At 39.6% G+C, this 15,044-nt stretch overlaps 1 protein-coding gene across 1 annotated transcript in view; it reads right to left on the bottom strand.

Annotated features, from left to right (window-relative positions):
- Nucleotides 1-15,044, bottom strand: part of LOC143038452 (NBAS subunit of NRZ tethering complex-like) — a 214,897-nt gene that overhangs the window by 190,941 nt on the left and 8,912 nt on the right. Inside the window, exons 9-22 of the mRNA XM_076207664.1 lie at nt 14,627-14,817; nt 14,314-14,460; nt 13,174-13,363; nt 10,984-11,145; nt 10,224-10,316; nt 9,143-9,363; nt 7,536-7,631; nt 6,291-6,495; nt 5,730-5,861; nt 4,457-4,615; nt 2,944-3,092; nt 2,659-2,844; nt 2,163-2,265; nt 626-837 (exon numbers count right to left, since the gene is read on the bottom strand). Of these exons, the coding sequence (XP_076063779.1) occupies nt 626-837; nt 2,163-2,265; nt 2,659-2,844; nt 2,944-3,092; nt 4,457-4,615; nt 5,730-5,861; nt 6,291-6,495; nt 7,536-7,631; nt 9,143-9,363; nt 10,224-10,316; nt 10,984-11,145; nt 13,174-13,363; nt 14,314-14,460; nt 14,627-14,817 (2,246 nt within the window). The remainder of the gene's footprint in view (nt 1-625; nt 838-2,162; nt 2,266-2,658; nt 2,845-2,943; nt 3,093-4,456; nt 4,616-5,729; nt 5,862-6,290; nt 6,496-7,535; nt 7,632-9,142; nt 9,364-10,223; nt 10,317-10,983; nt 11,146-13,173; nt 13,364-14,313; nt 14,461-14,626; nt 14,818-15,044) is intronic.

The following is a 15,044-nucleotide window of genomic DNA, read 5'->3' as shown; positions in this document are numbered from 1 at the left end:
AAATTACATATAGCAGCCGATGCTGTGCACAAGAATTTGAGTTGTACTGAGGTGGTTAAGTGCAATGGCAAAGCAAGTTAGAACATCACTACTTGCAGTGAAGATGAAGGTGACAGTGGTTTGAACCCTGCCACACTACAAAGTCCTCTGTAAGGGGCACTGTCCTAGCCTCCTGATACAGGAGAGTTTTGTAATATCAAGACGAATCATCATCATCAGTAGGGTGAAAGGAAGGATGTTAACTGAGAGGTTCAGGAAGGGAAGATCAATGTAAGTTTAGGAGAGGAAGAAGGTGTCTACATTAATCTATATATGCATCCATATACCAATAAACCTTTCCTCCTTATAATGGAGTGGACTAGTCAAGACATACATCCAACCTTCAAGTTTAAAGTAATCTAACATTTCTCTTTATGAGAGGGTTAATCTCTAATTTTACAAGAATGCTACATCACTATGATCTGTAGGGATATTAGTGAAATCCTTAAAGTAATCAACAACATTAAACAAATGCAGTAAATACCCCATTTAGGGTCTCCTAAATCAAACTATGTGTAAATTGCGCCTCATTTTACCCCACTTCCCAAACCATATACTGTCAACAGAAAGACATAAATTTACTTACAGTGCCAAATTTATGGCTTCATCCATGTGACTGTCTGAAGAGTTGAAATATTGGGTTGCTGCTTTGATGACCAAGCTCACACTCTGATCATATGGGACCTTCTGTAGGTATGGATTATGTACAGGGGACCGGTCCAAACGCACCTCAAGAAACTCTCCTGCCAGTGCAATGTTTTCCTCAACTCCAGAGCATAATAGGGTTTCTGTTAAAATCTGACAAAGATACAGAGAAATGAAAATACACAATAACAATCATAAAGTGATAATGATAACATGCTTCACAAGGAAAAATAAGACATAATACAAAATACAAAACTATGCATGTATGTACAAAGTTTACTGATAACAATAAACATCAACCCATTCTGGCTGCCAAGCCCTGTTGTGGAAGCACTGTGGCTCACTGCATTGCCTCTGACCTGTGGGGAGTGACTGGGCACATGGCTGACCCTTCATTCAAGATGTGCTAAGATGGTGATGATGATATGGTTTAACATCACAAACTCCCCCCTATCAGAAGGCTAGGCCAGTGCCCTTTATCAGAGGACTTTGTTGCATAAAATTTGACAAACCATGCCCTTGGTTCAACTCCGCCAATGGCAGGGTTCGAACCACCATCCCCTTGACCTTCGCTGCAAGTAACGACACCCTTACCCGCTTGGCCAGCAAGCTTCCCTGCTAAGATGGAATGTGTTTTATATAGGTGTGGGACAGATGGGGGGTTTATGCTTTGATTCAGCCATTCCTTTGTAAGGGGGAATAGCCCTTTTCCTATATATTGTATTGTATTATGTGCATGTGCATCACACATATGTGCACGTGTGTATATGTGGGGTGGTGATGTGATTTGATGTGATTTTGATTTGGTTAAGCATAAAATCTCACTCTCAGAGATTAGGAAGGTGCCTTATTATGGAGGACTTTTTGAAGCAGGGAATTCAATGCTGTATGTCCTCACTACAAACTCACTTGCTGGGCATATAAACCTTTATAACAGGGACATTAAAGTCAAACCAGAAAATGATTATCTAATATTATTCAAAATACAATCTGTAGAGGAAGTCACTACAACAAAGAGGTTAATAGCCTTTATCCCTTAATCACTATGGTGACATTCTTTGAACTGAATTAACTTGCTCAGCAATATCCAAAATAACATCTGTATGTACATTACTACTACAAAAAAGTTCAATATTTTGGTTCTGCTAAATGATATGGTTATAGTTGCCTTCTCACCCTGTCAAGCCATTATAGTATGTGGCCTATGAAATTTTTCTTTGGCATAGTATGTGGCCTACCAGACTTTTATTTCAGTATGAACCCGTCTCTTAAGCTTTAATATTTTGGGAACGCTAACCGTGTCCAAACTATAGTGGGACGCACTGAGGAACGCACTGAGGAACACACCTAGGAATGTGCCCAGCTCTGGTTAGCTTATCTATCTATATACCAAGAGCCTCTAACCCCTTATATGGGAAGTACCCAGTCTAGGCATGCATCCACTCCCACCCATTCCACAAAGGAAGGTTGGTACTCACTTCAAAGCATAGTTGAGGTCTGATACATGTGAAGACTTTCTGCTGTAATTCTAGAGTGTCATATAGTAGCTGCTTCCAGTCCCCAGCCTTAAGGGAGGGTTCTCTGTAATGACAAGCATACAAAAAGTATAAATACTGAATCAACATACTAAGCAATCATGAGAAATAAACATATAATGACATTGTTATTTCTTCTACCTACATACATATACCAAAGGGTGGGAGTGGTTTTTATGCCTTTGTTTTTTGGCTACTTCCCTTACAAGGTGGAAAAAAGCCTTTGGTACATGTATGTATGTGTAATTTTACAGGGTATCATGATGACTGAATAGAGTTGGGTACCCATACCAGTGCCATTGTAATTAATGGTGATGAAAAAAGGATTCAGACAAAGTATTCTTCTATTTAGCCAAAAAGAAATTTTGACGATAATTCCAAGGAGTTCCACTTTGATCAAAAGATTAACTATTCTATAATCTTTATATCTAATAATTACCTTCTTGCAGCTGCTCTTGTAAGCTTGGTGAGAATTTCTATGATGTTTTCTTCACTGTCCTGAACTGTTCGAATCTGATTTGGCATAAGAGACACTCCATTATTGCTCAGGAGTTCTGCAGCATTCAGATGTCCCTCAAGACTGTCCACAGCATCATGAAGCTTTGCTAAAGCTAATGTATCAGTGCTGCAATGATAATACAGTTCAGTAAAAATTCCAGTTGGTAAAATAAAACATAATTATTTTACTTCAAAATGTGGACTACAAATGTTAAAAAATTAATACCTTGGATTCCTCTCTGGAAGACACTCAAGAATCTTGAAAGCTCTTGGTAATTGAACAGGATTATCACAAGCATAAACACACTGGAGGGCTGTATTCATGACTTCTTCTGCTGAACTCAGGATAGGAGCATGCTGATCTATTCTCGAGTGCTGAAAGAAAATCAGACACTGTGTAAGTGCTTCAGACAGATACAAACTGGAATGTGATAGTTCCTTATCATATGGAGGTGGATACAACAGACAATAGTTCAAAGTTTCATCCCAGAGTAAAGCATAATGACTGCCACCAGCCACTGGAGAAGCAGCACCTGGTCTCTGGGAGGAGAAAAAAAAAGGAAAGGAAAAGAGAAAGGAAGAGAGAAAAAGAGAGAGAAGAGGTGAAAAAATAGACAGAGCAGAGGAAAGGAAATTGGGGGAGAAGGACGAGGAATAATCATTGTTGTCTCAGGTTTCGATGACTGGAATTCTGCAGATTCACAGTAGCTGGCAATAGTCTTCAGGCCAACCTACAGATCAATCTGTGTTGTATTAGTTTGGGACTGCCTAGTGTAGACTTTATGCCATGGAACTACTTAGTGTAGGCCTTATGGTCTTTTGCAATCTCCTTCTTTTTTATGTTCTTATGACTTCCTATGTCACTGGCTGACAGTAATAAGAGAAGAGGAACAATCACCATTTGTCAACTCTCCTATTCGAAATGGTAGAGGAACTGCGGTTGAAGTTGAAAGAGATATTGGGCCACCTGATTCAGATGGAAGTGAGAAGTGTTGATACATACATACATACATATACCAAAGGCTTTTTCCCCCTTACATGGGGGGTAGCCAAAAAGAAAAAGGCATAGAAATCACTCCCACCCATTCCATTCCCTACATATTCCACTTCCCTCCACCCTCTTCCCTCCCTCTTATCTTGGCACCTCCTGGATGACGGGTCATCCCTGCATCCTGTCCACTGCCCTGGGTCAGAAGCAGTGTCGCAAGACACAGCACATCCACAGCAAGGCCACTTCATAAATTTGGTGACCCCCCCCTCTCCGTCCCCTCATGCAGAAAAGGAGAAGAAGGGGAGAAATCCCTTTGGGCTGAAAATGGGCATTAGGGAGATCATTCTTCCTACCATCCATCTCACAAGACCACCACAAGCAGGTACCCATCACTGGCCCCTGGAGATGATTAATAATAGGTAGAAGGGAAAGAGGAAAGACAGGATCACATGAATGCATAACAAAGGACAAAGAGAACCAGAGAAGGCAGTAAGAAAGGAAAGATTATATCATCGTCTGGAAGTATGTCTGACCTCCACTTAGTAAAATGAGAACAATCTACGAGTATATTAAACACAACATGAAAATTCAGCTAAATACATATTCTCAGATCTTCAGGATATATAGAAATCCCTTCCCCACCCCCAAAAACACATTTTATCAGTGCAAAATCTACCATAACACTACAGAAATATGTACAACATGCTTTCTATGTACGAGAAAATGAGGATAAATAATATTATCTTACCAAAAGGACTTTAAGAGGCAGTGTTAGGTTGTTTTGGGCAGTTGATACCACATATTCCCTGAGTAAAACTTGTGAACTTCCAGGTTCCCATTTCTCACAACGAGCCAGGAAAGGTAAAAGCCACCGCCGAATATTCTGCACGTAGGTTTCTGCTGTGCTCTGAAAATTACAAGATCTTTATTACTAATCAGCATTTACTGAATAGTCTCATATGCACATATGACCCAGGGCAGTGGGCAAAATGCAGGGATGACCCATCATCCAGGAGGAGCCAAGATGAGAAGGAGGGAAGGGGATGGATGGGAGTGAAGTATGTGGGGATGGAATGAATGGGTGGGAGTGGTTTTTATGTCTGTTTTTTTGGCTACTTCCCTTGTAAGGGGGAAAAAGCCTTTGTTATATGTATGTATGTATGCATGTATGTATGTATGTATGTATGTATGTATGTATGTATGTATGTATGTATGTATGTATGTATGTATGTATGTATGTATGTATGTATGTATGTATGTATGTATGTATGTATGTATGTATGTATGTATGTATGGATCAAAGACTTGGATTTCAAAGGAAGCTGAAAGAAAAAACCTGAACAAGTTTTGAGATGATGTGTTTAAGAAGTATGGTGGTGGTTATGAAGATGGATAGAATTAGAAATGAGTTGAAGCAGAAAACAAAGTTGGAAAGAGAGTTGGCAGATGAGACTGATCAAAGAATATTGGGATGTTTTGGGCATAATGAAAGAATAAAAAAGAAAGAATAACAAAAAGTGTAGACTACAGAGGTGGTTAAAGTAAACTCAAGGAAAAACCAATAATGAAGTACAGATTGACCTCTCATTAACAGACTAAAAGGGGGGTAACAGTGTCCGTTGGTGTGAATAATCCATTGATTTGGAGTGGTTTTTGGGTGGCATAGTGATTGCACAGCACTAAACAACAGCACCAAAAACACCGAAAACACAGCAAACACAGCTAATTAATATCCGTTAATGAGAGGTCAATCTGTATGTAAGACAGAATGAGTGGGAGGGTGGTGTGGGAAATGCCTAAAACCATTTGCATTTTATTACTGACATCAGTAATAAAACTATAACGGATTTTGGTGTTTACCTCACCACCCTCCCACTCAAAACCAATAACGTTTGTATGAATCAAAATAAACAACACACAAATAATAAACGAGTCAACTTTCTGAGGAACTATGGTATCGATAATTAAAAAACATGCATTATAATCATTAAAAAATACCTGTGGATAGTAGTATTACTTACGGTTGACATAAGGAGCTGAATTGTCTCCATTCGTGACAACATTATAAACTTGGACAAAGTCATTGTGTGCAATCCAGCCTCATACACCATAACCTCCAACGAGTCAAGGATATCATGTAATTCCTCAAGACCCTGCAATGTGTTTCAAGTTGGTAAAGTAGCATAAGTAAGAGAGTTAAGAATTATAAACAAAGAGATAAAGAGTATATCATGATTACTATAAACATTATGTTACTGAGTAAGAAGTATTCACATAACTGGTATAAATAACATAGATCATAAAGAAATAACACAACTCAGGAATACATGATTCATCTGAGGGAAAAAAGGGAGGAATGGTGAAAGCTAAGTTATGACTACTCAGGACTTGTTTACTGAAAAAAAAACTATCTACGATTTCAAATGAACACCTTCCTTACATTTTCAAATTGGGGTTCTCTCCACACTATAAAAACACTAACACTACTTACAGATCTCATACTATTCTTAAAATAACATCCTCCCGACAACTGAACCACAATGTCTTCCTGATTTTAGCAAATCCAGTTTCAAAACACAAACCTTAACATTTCTCTCTCTCCCAAGTTTGAGAAGGTCCAATGAAGCATCAACAAAATGGCTGCACTGCTCAATCTGTTTTGCCCGATACTGGTACCATTTGCTCACCACATCTCCATCCAAATGCAAACCATGAAAAGCTCTAAGATCTGGCTGGGCATTATACAAGAAGGCTGATGGATCTGCAGATTGTCCTTCAACTGCCTCTCTGCATAAAGCACACAAAAATATCAATAAATCAAAGATATTGTGTGTAGTATTAAGGACAAATATTTGATATACAGTAACACATTGATTTCATATCACTTTTATAAAGTGTACACCCAGTTCTTCATCTACTCAGTCTTAATCAACAAGATACCTAATAACATTGATGAATTAAGGATGTCTTGGGCCCTATGTAGTGCACTATAATCATGAACTAATGTAGACTTTTCTTTTTCTCAAACATTTCCAGAATAAATAATCACATCTAGACTGTACAGGACCCCCTTTGATCTGGGTGCTGGGCAATGTTCCCTCTAATTTTTGGCTGTGTGTGTGTGCAGAAATTTGCTTGTGTACAAACTTTGCCTTCTCTGAAAAGTATGTATTTACCTAGTTGTAATATACGGGAGGGGAACTATGCTCGTGGTGACCGTCTTTGTATCTCTCCGCATCAAGTTTTATCTTAAAATCTTGTATAGTGTTTGCACATACTGTTTTGTTGTCTAATTTGTTCCATGTATTAATCGCTCTGTGTGCACACCCATGCAAGTCACCATCTGACCATTTAAGCAAATATGCACAGTTTGTAAGTTTGCATTACATATTAGAAGAGGAAAAAAATAAGCAATTACTGGTTTGACCGTTGGCAAGTTACCATATTTTTAGAGAATTTATAAGATGATGTTTGGGTGGAACTTTTTTATTGAATGGGTTCTAATATAATTTGAAAATCTTGTGTGTGCACACTTTTTCTTTATGCATGCTAGTTGTAAAACATGTGTGCATGCATATGCGCACAGTTTAGAGGGAACATTGATGCTGGGCTTTCCAGGAAGCTTACCCCCTCCCCCTCCCACCTGAACTCTCTCCCTAATGAGCAGATTACACAACTAATATGTCAGGACAAGACTGCTCAGCCAGACAGTCTAGGGAATGATGACAACAACAACTAATACATAAGAAAATATATCACATTTCCTTATAGTATAACAATGAAAATTTCAAAGGTTGTAAATTCATTTAATAAACGTTAAAACCTACCTGACCATAGGCTCTTCACACCAGTCCTGATCCCTTAATTCTTCTTGTTCCCAAGCAAACACCTCTCCCTCAACATCACATTCCGGCAATAGAGACCTGTTGTCCACAAAAGAGAAGTACAGAATATAACATCATTAATATAAACATACATAATATCATAATTGTCTTTGAATTACATTTTAATACAGTCAACCAAAAGGACATATGCATAACATCATGGTTAGGTTAATGAATGTACATATTCCCTAGGGACTGGTGACTTGTAACTGCTAGAGGTGGTCCTCCATGATGGACTGACAATTTCCAAAACCCATCAACCCCCTCACCTCCATCTGGAGATGGATCTCTGAGGACATAACACTGAGGCTCTGGATTGGGCTAAAAATCTCTCTCTATCACATGACCATGAGAAAAGAAGGAGTGTCCTATTAGTGACACAGGAAAGATTTAACAAAAACGGCAGAAACAATGGTTAATGGAAAGTTAAAAAGTGCTCAGCATTCCTTTAAGAGTGGAGATTTGTCTCCACACAGAGAAGAAAGCTGTGCAACTCTGGTCTACTGGGGTGTCAGTAAAATCTCAGAAGTGTAAACTGCATACAACTCTCCATCCAACACAAACGGTGGTAAAACCAAACAGAATAAAAGGATTAAAAGTATAAAATGCACACCCTTGTGGTACAGCAACTAAAGTTGCTTGCACTCTACAGGCTTCCAGTAGGGAGAAAGACAGAACAACCCAAAACATAGTGAATGATTACACTAACAACTTTAGGGCTTTCAACAGCTTGCCGAAAACTCCTGAAGGACAAATCTTAGTTAAGAAGATCTCTCTCTCTCTAAAATGGACCCTTCTTTTTTGTCTGTTTTAGTGGTCCAACTACCAAGAGCAGATGTAGAACTTCTGAATCACCCTACATGAGTTTGAGGTACAAGAAGATGAATTAATATTAGAAGGAGATAAAAGATAGGATGTGAAAGGAACTCAAAACAGGAGAACATTAGTAAGGAAGGCCAACGTTGGAGTAAGGTCATGCCCGGACAAAGGATTCCAAGGTCCAAATGTGCTCGTCTCAAAAAAAGCTGACCTTTGTATGGATAGAAAGAAATCTTCCTTTCACATCTAAGAACTTCTCATACTCCCTTAAGGTCATCAGGTTGGATCTGACGCATTGACCACAGATGGGTCCTGGATTGACTGCACCATCATGCACAGAATGCATAGATTGGAGTGACCCTTCTGTAAATGGCAACAAGACTTAGTCATACACCCAAAACCACAATAGTGGAAACCAGTATCAGGTTGCTTACATAACCTATAACTGGAAGAAGACACCCAGTCAACTGAGAAGATCCAGACTACACAAGCCAATCAAATACTTGAAAAGAGAATAAGGGTGAGTGCAAGGAATTCATCCACCTTTCAGTAAGTGTTCCCCATTTCACATTAGATTTCCGATTCAATTCCCAAAACACATTCACCTCCAAGTATCACACAGGGAAGGGTGAAGTGGCATAATGATGCGAAAAGGTCGAGGTAAACTACAACTAGAGAAATTCTATGAATATATCTACAACATAATATGTTCTACAACTGACAAAACATACCTATACTCGAAAGGTCCCATGGTAGGAGGAAAATGAGAGATAATGGCAAGCCTGTGTGGAAGGGTTTCCTGGCCATGGTACAGTAACATAGCCTCGACTCCATGCCAGTTGTAGTTCTGCGCAAACTCAACTGCGGCAGCAACTGCAGACTGTGACCTGAATTTCTCGAAGAAGGATGCAAGGTAGTGTTCTGCAGCTACATGGGGGCCTCCCAGTATCACCTGAAACCCGATAAAAATTTCAGATAACCTGACACAGGTAACACATGCCAAAGTATCACAAAAATATAAAACATTATCAATATACTATATTACTATACTACTACAGACACCTGAACCTCAACTATGATAGTTTAGAAATATTCAAATTTATTTTTCTATGCAAGACCAACTCGAGTACCTACATGTGCTAGTCCTGCAACATAGACACCCGAGAAAGTCATTTCCCTGCTGCCCATCTTCAAAACCCATCAACACCTGACCCCAAGATCTTGCTCTACCAACTTTGACTATTTCTTCCACCTTTCCACTCGTAATTGCTTCCCTTCTGCTAGTACTATAAGTTGGAGATGACTCAGCTGACACATTTTTGAAAATGGGCAGTAAGATGATTTTCTCTATCATCTATCTTATTGGACCACCACAACCAGGTACCCATAACTGGTCCCCATAGAATTTGATCAAATACATACATACATACATGTATATAAGCGAAACCGGTCAGGAATAAACTCGGAACGAGACCCGTGACTCTCTTTTTCCACCTTTTTCAACTTATCACAATGTCTCAATATATATGTATATATATGTATGTATGTATATATATATATATATATATATATATATGTATATAATATATATATATACATATATATACATATATATATATATATACATATACATACACACACACACACACACACACCAATGGCTTTCTCCCCTTTGCAAGGGAGGTAGCCAAAGTCAAAAGACATAAATCCACTTTATCAAATATTAAACAATAAATGGCATACATGCATAGTATTGATATAAATCAAAGATCAAGCTTTTTGGTGACCGCAATATAACAAGACTATGAGTACCTCATACGTTGAAAGTCGATCAAGATATGTGAGTAACTTCTGTCTTGCTTTGATTGTTGACTTCTGTTCTGCAGTCAGTGATGTAAAATCAATCTGAAAAACAATGTCCTCATACCTTAAGAACAAGTCACGTAATACAAGATCATATAATAAAACATAACCAGAAGCATATCATATCCTCTTTTGTAGTTACTAACAAGAAACTGCAAAGTACGAGAAAGGCTTCCAGCATCAACATTCTTCAAAGGTATACCGTTGCACAATGACCTTCATTTAAGCCCTCTTGTTATATCTCCTAACTTAACCAATGCTTAACTTCTTGTTTTACTATTCCAACCAATGCTAAATACATCCCCAGGTAACTTGACCAATGTTTCCTTTTCCTGACATTTTCTTTTCAGGCAAATTTGTAAAAAATTTCATATATATTTTATCCTCATAACAATGTTTGAATAACATTCATCCTTAACCCCTCCTCTCACACATTACTCTAACTGTTGCCCCATTCACTATAGAACTTCCTTACTAACCCTTCTATTGCCTTTCTTTGCATGTGAGCATCACACACACCCTCTTCTCTTCTAAAACCTTTAATTTTCTGTTGCCATTCAATTATATGCAGACCTTTGTACAGCATTTCACCCTTTAGCTTATCTCTGTTACTTTCCATGGTATAACTATATCACTACATATAAATCAATCCATTGTCCCAGTTCTTGTGGAAACCTTATTCAGACATTCTATTTTCCCCCATGCTTACCTGAGCAAGAAGTTCACGCTTCCTCTTCAACTGCATTGCCTGGATCTCCTGTGCTTTTGCCTGGGACTGGCAGGGGTCAGCATCATACCCTTCATCCCACTCACCAGAGGAGCCACACACCAAGAATTCACCCTTATCTTCCTTACCCATGGCTATGATGGCCTAGGTATAGACACACAAGCAAAAAACATAAATTGTAGAGATTATGATCTTGTGTACTTATATGCATATTTACAGTGTGCATGTACATACATACATATACCAAAGGCTTTTTCCCCCTACACGGGGGTAGTCAAAAAGCAAAAGGCATAGAAAACACTCCCACCCATTCCATTTCCTATATATTGCACTCCCCTGCACCCTCCTCCCTTTTTTTTTTTAAGTGTGCATGTAAGCACTTATTAAAGTGGGATAAAAGAAAAACAAGAGGACATGAAAAGAAACTCAAAAAGGATAGTTATAGAAGAGATCTGAAAAAAAAATAGTTTTCCACACAGAGTGGTGGATTTCTGGAACAAACTGGATGAAACAATAGTGTGTGCAAAATCCATACAAGAATTTAAGAACAAACTTGATGCCGAGAGATACAAAGACGGGTCACTACAAGCATAGCTCCCTTTCCCGTATAATTTAACTAGGTAAATAACACTAGGAAAAGGCTTATGATAGGGTAGACAGAAAGGCACTGTGGGAGGTTATGCAGATTTATGGGATAGGAGGAAAGCTTTTGGGAGCTGTCAAGAGTTTTTATGAGAGTAGTAGAGCTTGTGTTAGGATTAGAAATGGAGAGAGTGAGTGGTTTGAAGTAAAGGTGGGACTTCGTCAAGGATGCGTTATGTCGCCCTGGCTGTTCAACTTATACATGGATGGGGTGGTGCGAGAGGTGAATGCTAGGGTAGTGGGTCAGGGATTGGAGATGGTTAAAGAAAATGGAGAAAAGTGGGAGGTGAGCCAGCTGTTGTTTGCGGACAACACTGCGCTTGTGGCAGGGTCAGAGGAGGGATTGAGGAAGCTGGTGGCAGAGTTTGGGAGAGTATGTGATAGAAGAAAGCTAAAGATAAATGTGGGTAAAAGTAAGGTGATGAGATGTACAAGGGGTGAAAGTGGCAGTAGACTGGAAGTGAACATTAAGGGAAAGCGACTGGAGGAAGTGGATAGTTTTAGATACTTGGGTGCAAGTGTAGCAGGAAAAGGTGGAGTGAAGGTGGAGGTAGAATGTAGATTGAGAGAAGCGAGTAAATGCCTTGGTGGATTAAAGAGTGTAATGAGGAATAGACATTTGGGAATGGATGCAAAGAGGAGACTGTATGAAGGAGTGATTGTGCCAACAGCACTGTATGGGGCAGAAACGTGGAACATAAGAGAAGAAGAGAGAAGGAGTTTGAATGTGTTTGAGATGAGGTGTCTGAGAAGTATGGTGGGGGCTACTAGGCTGGATAGAGTGAGAAATGAGGAGGTGAGAAGGAGAACAGGGGTGAAAAAGGATTTGGGAGATAGGGTTGATGAAAGAATATTAGGATGGTTTGGACACATGGAAAGAATGAGTGAAGAAAGACTAGTAAAAGAGGTATGGAAGGCAGATGTGGAGGGAGTGAACATGAGGGGACGTCCTAGGATGAGGTGGATGGATGGGGTGAAGGGGGCTTTGGGGAAGAGGGGAATGTCTGTTGAGGAAGGAAGGGAGAGGACGGAAGACAGAGGTGAGTGGAAAATGGTTGTATATGGATGATGTTGTGATTGCTTGAGGAGGAATGGGTGGGGGGGTGGGGGGTGGGGTAGTATGTGTGAGTAAATTTTGACGCAGCCCGAAGGGATTTCTCCCCGTCCTCTCCTTATATGCAAGGGGGGACGGAGAGGGGGGGTCGCCGATTAAATGAAGCGGCCTTGCTGTGGATGTGCTGTGTCTTGCGACACTGCTTCTGACCCAGGGCGGTGGGCAGGGTGCAGGGATGACCCGTCATCCAGGAGGTGCTCAGATGAGAGGGAGGGTGGGAGGGGTGTGGAGTGTTATTTAGGGATGAAATGGGTGGGAGTGTTTTTATGCCTTTCCCTTTTTGGCTACCTCCCTTGGAAGGGGGAAAAAGCCTTGGTATATGTATGTATGTAAATAACACTAGGTAAATACACACACACACTTATTCTTGTTGGAATCACAGCTACTTTCAAAACAATATAAACACTTTCACCTACCTCAAGATCTGTTCCCTGAAGTCCATATACCAGGAGTTCTTTGGCAGCATCAATGTTTTCTGGAACACGATTCAAGCACTCAGCAAGGACCCATGATCTTTTCTTTATTTTAGAAAGGAAATCCTGGATGGATGCCACAGTAACTGGGCTACGACGCCACTGCTGCTGGTAAACCCGATCACAGTCGAGACTGCAAGAGAAGAGATAAAGATATAATATTCCCATATACTGGAAAACTTATCAAATTAAAACAAAAAAATCACTACATAAAATAACTATTATATGATAAATCTTATCTTTGAAACATTTTTACATGAAGATAATTACTTTTTACCAAACTTATTTGCTTTTACCTCTAAAATACAATGGAATGAGGTGGCTACACATGGGACAAGAACATCCTCACACCCTCCCATCAGCAAAGAAAAAATTGAAGAAGAGGAAGCGTGGGTTTAAAAAAGGAAGATGGTGTGTAGATCAAAATTTTGTAGCAAGACAGGACGTACAAAAATTTTGAAAATGGGTAACAATGTTTTCTGGACTTTAATGGATTTGGAGAAGGCCAAAGGAATTTCTCCCTGTCTTCTTTTTTCTGCATGAGGGGACAGAGGGGGGGTCGCCAATTTAATGAAGCAGCCTTGCTGTAGATGTGCTGTGTTTTGCAACACTGCTTCTGACTCAGGGCAGTGGACAAGATGCAGGAATGACCCGTCATCCAGGAGGTGCCAAGATAAGAGGAAGGGAAGAGGGTGGAGGGGAGTGTAGTATGATAGGGACGGAATGGATGGCAGTGGTTTCTATGCCTTTGTTTTTTTGGCTACCTCCCTTGTAGGGGGGAAAGAGCCTTTGGTATATGTATGTATATAACAGGGCTGACAGAGGCATTAGAGGGTGTGCTGAGGATGTATGGAATAGAGAGAAGTCTGTTGAGGGCAGTCAAGGGTTCTCACATGAATAGTAGAATTTGTGTGATGGTAGGGCATGGTGGGAATCGATTGTTTGAGACTGAGGTGGGTGAGGGTGGTAGAAGACTGGAGATGAGTTTGAAAAGTAAGAAGCTAGAGGTAGCAGGTGTTTACTTTGACTTGGCCACTCCTTTATAAAAAGAAATAGGGACTTCTGGTATGTGTATATACTTACTTGTAGCTGCGAGCAAGAGCAAGGGCCTCTCCATACTCTTCGTTATCAATCTTCCGAGAAAAAAGTTCTTCCGGTGTTGTACTTTTCAAGCAAAGTAATCGATACGTCTTGGACACAATTTTAGGCTTTTTGCTTGGTGGTCGAAACCTGATTACGTTCCAACAAAAAACACATATCAGAGCTAAACAACATAGATGCAACTACTAACTAAAACTAAGCAAGTATGCAATTTTTTTATCTTCAAATGTTACAAAAGAAATTACAAAATCTATTATCTTTCTGAAGAACTTCTAGAACTTATCATTTTTCTAACCTTTCTGCATCAGTGACCCAGAATAAAATACTCTTGGCTAATCTTCCTGTGCGCCTGACAAAAGACATATCTTCCTCATCATCGGAGTCTAAATAATCTTCCTCTTCAGCTGAATCATCCAAAAGTCTTTTGCTGTTGATTCGACTCTCCACTTCCAAGGCAAGGAAACCTCGGTCATAAGCTTCACTTACCTGCAAAAGGATTCTCCATGTAAGGGATGTAAGATTTGTTATACATCTTTATTTTTAAAACCTAAACAAATAAAAAGATAACTATTTTCATTATATGTAACAAGGCATTTTACATTTGGCAATAACCTAACCTAAAAGATCTCATCGGGGCTATTTATTTTTTCCTGAGGTAGTATGTGTGAGCAAAACTTGATGCAGCCCAAAGGGATTTCTCCCCGTCTTCTCCT

Source organism: Oratosquilla oratoria, chromosome 24, assembly GCF_046742065.1.
Source record: "Oratosquilla oratoria isolate Oo_2021 chromosome 24, ASM4674206v1, whole genome shotgun sequence".
In the NCBI taxonomy this organism is placed as follows: Eukaryota; Metazoa; Arthropoda; class Malacostraca; order Stomatopoda; family Squillidae; genus Oratosquilla; species Oratosquilla oratoria.
Note: the sequence above shows the minus strand (reverse complement) of the source record. Positions and strands in the feature narration are given on the sequence as shown.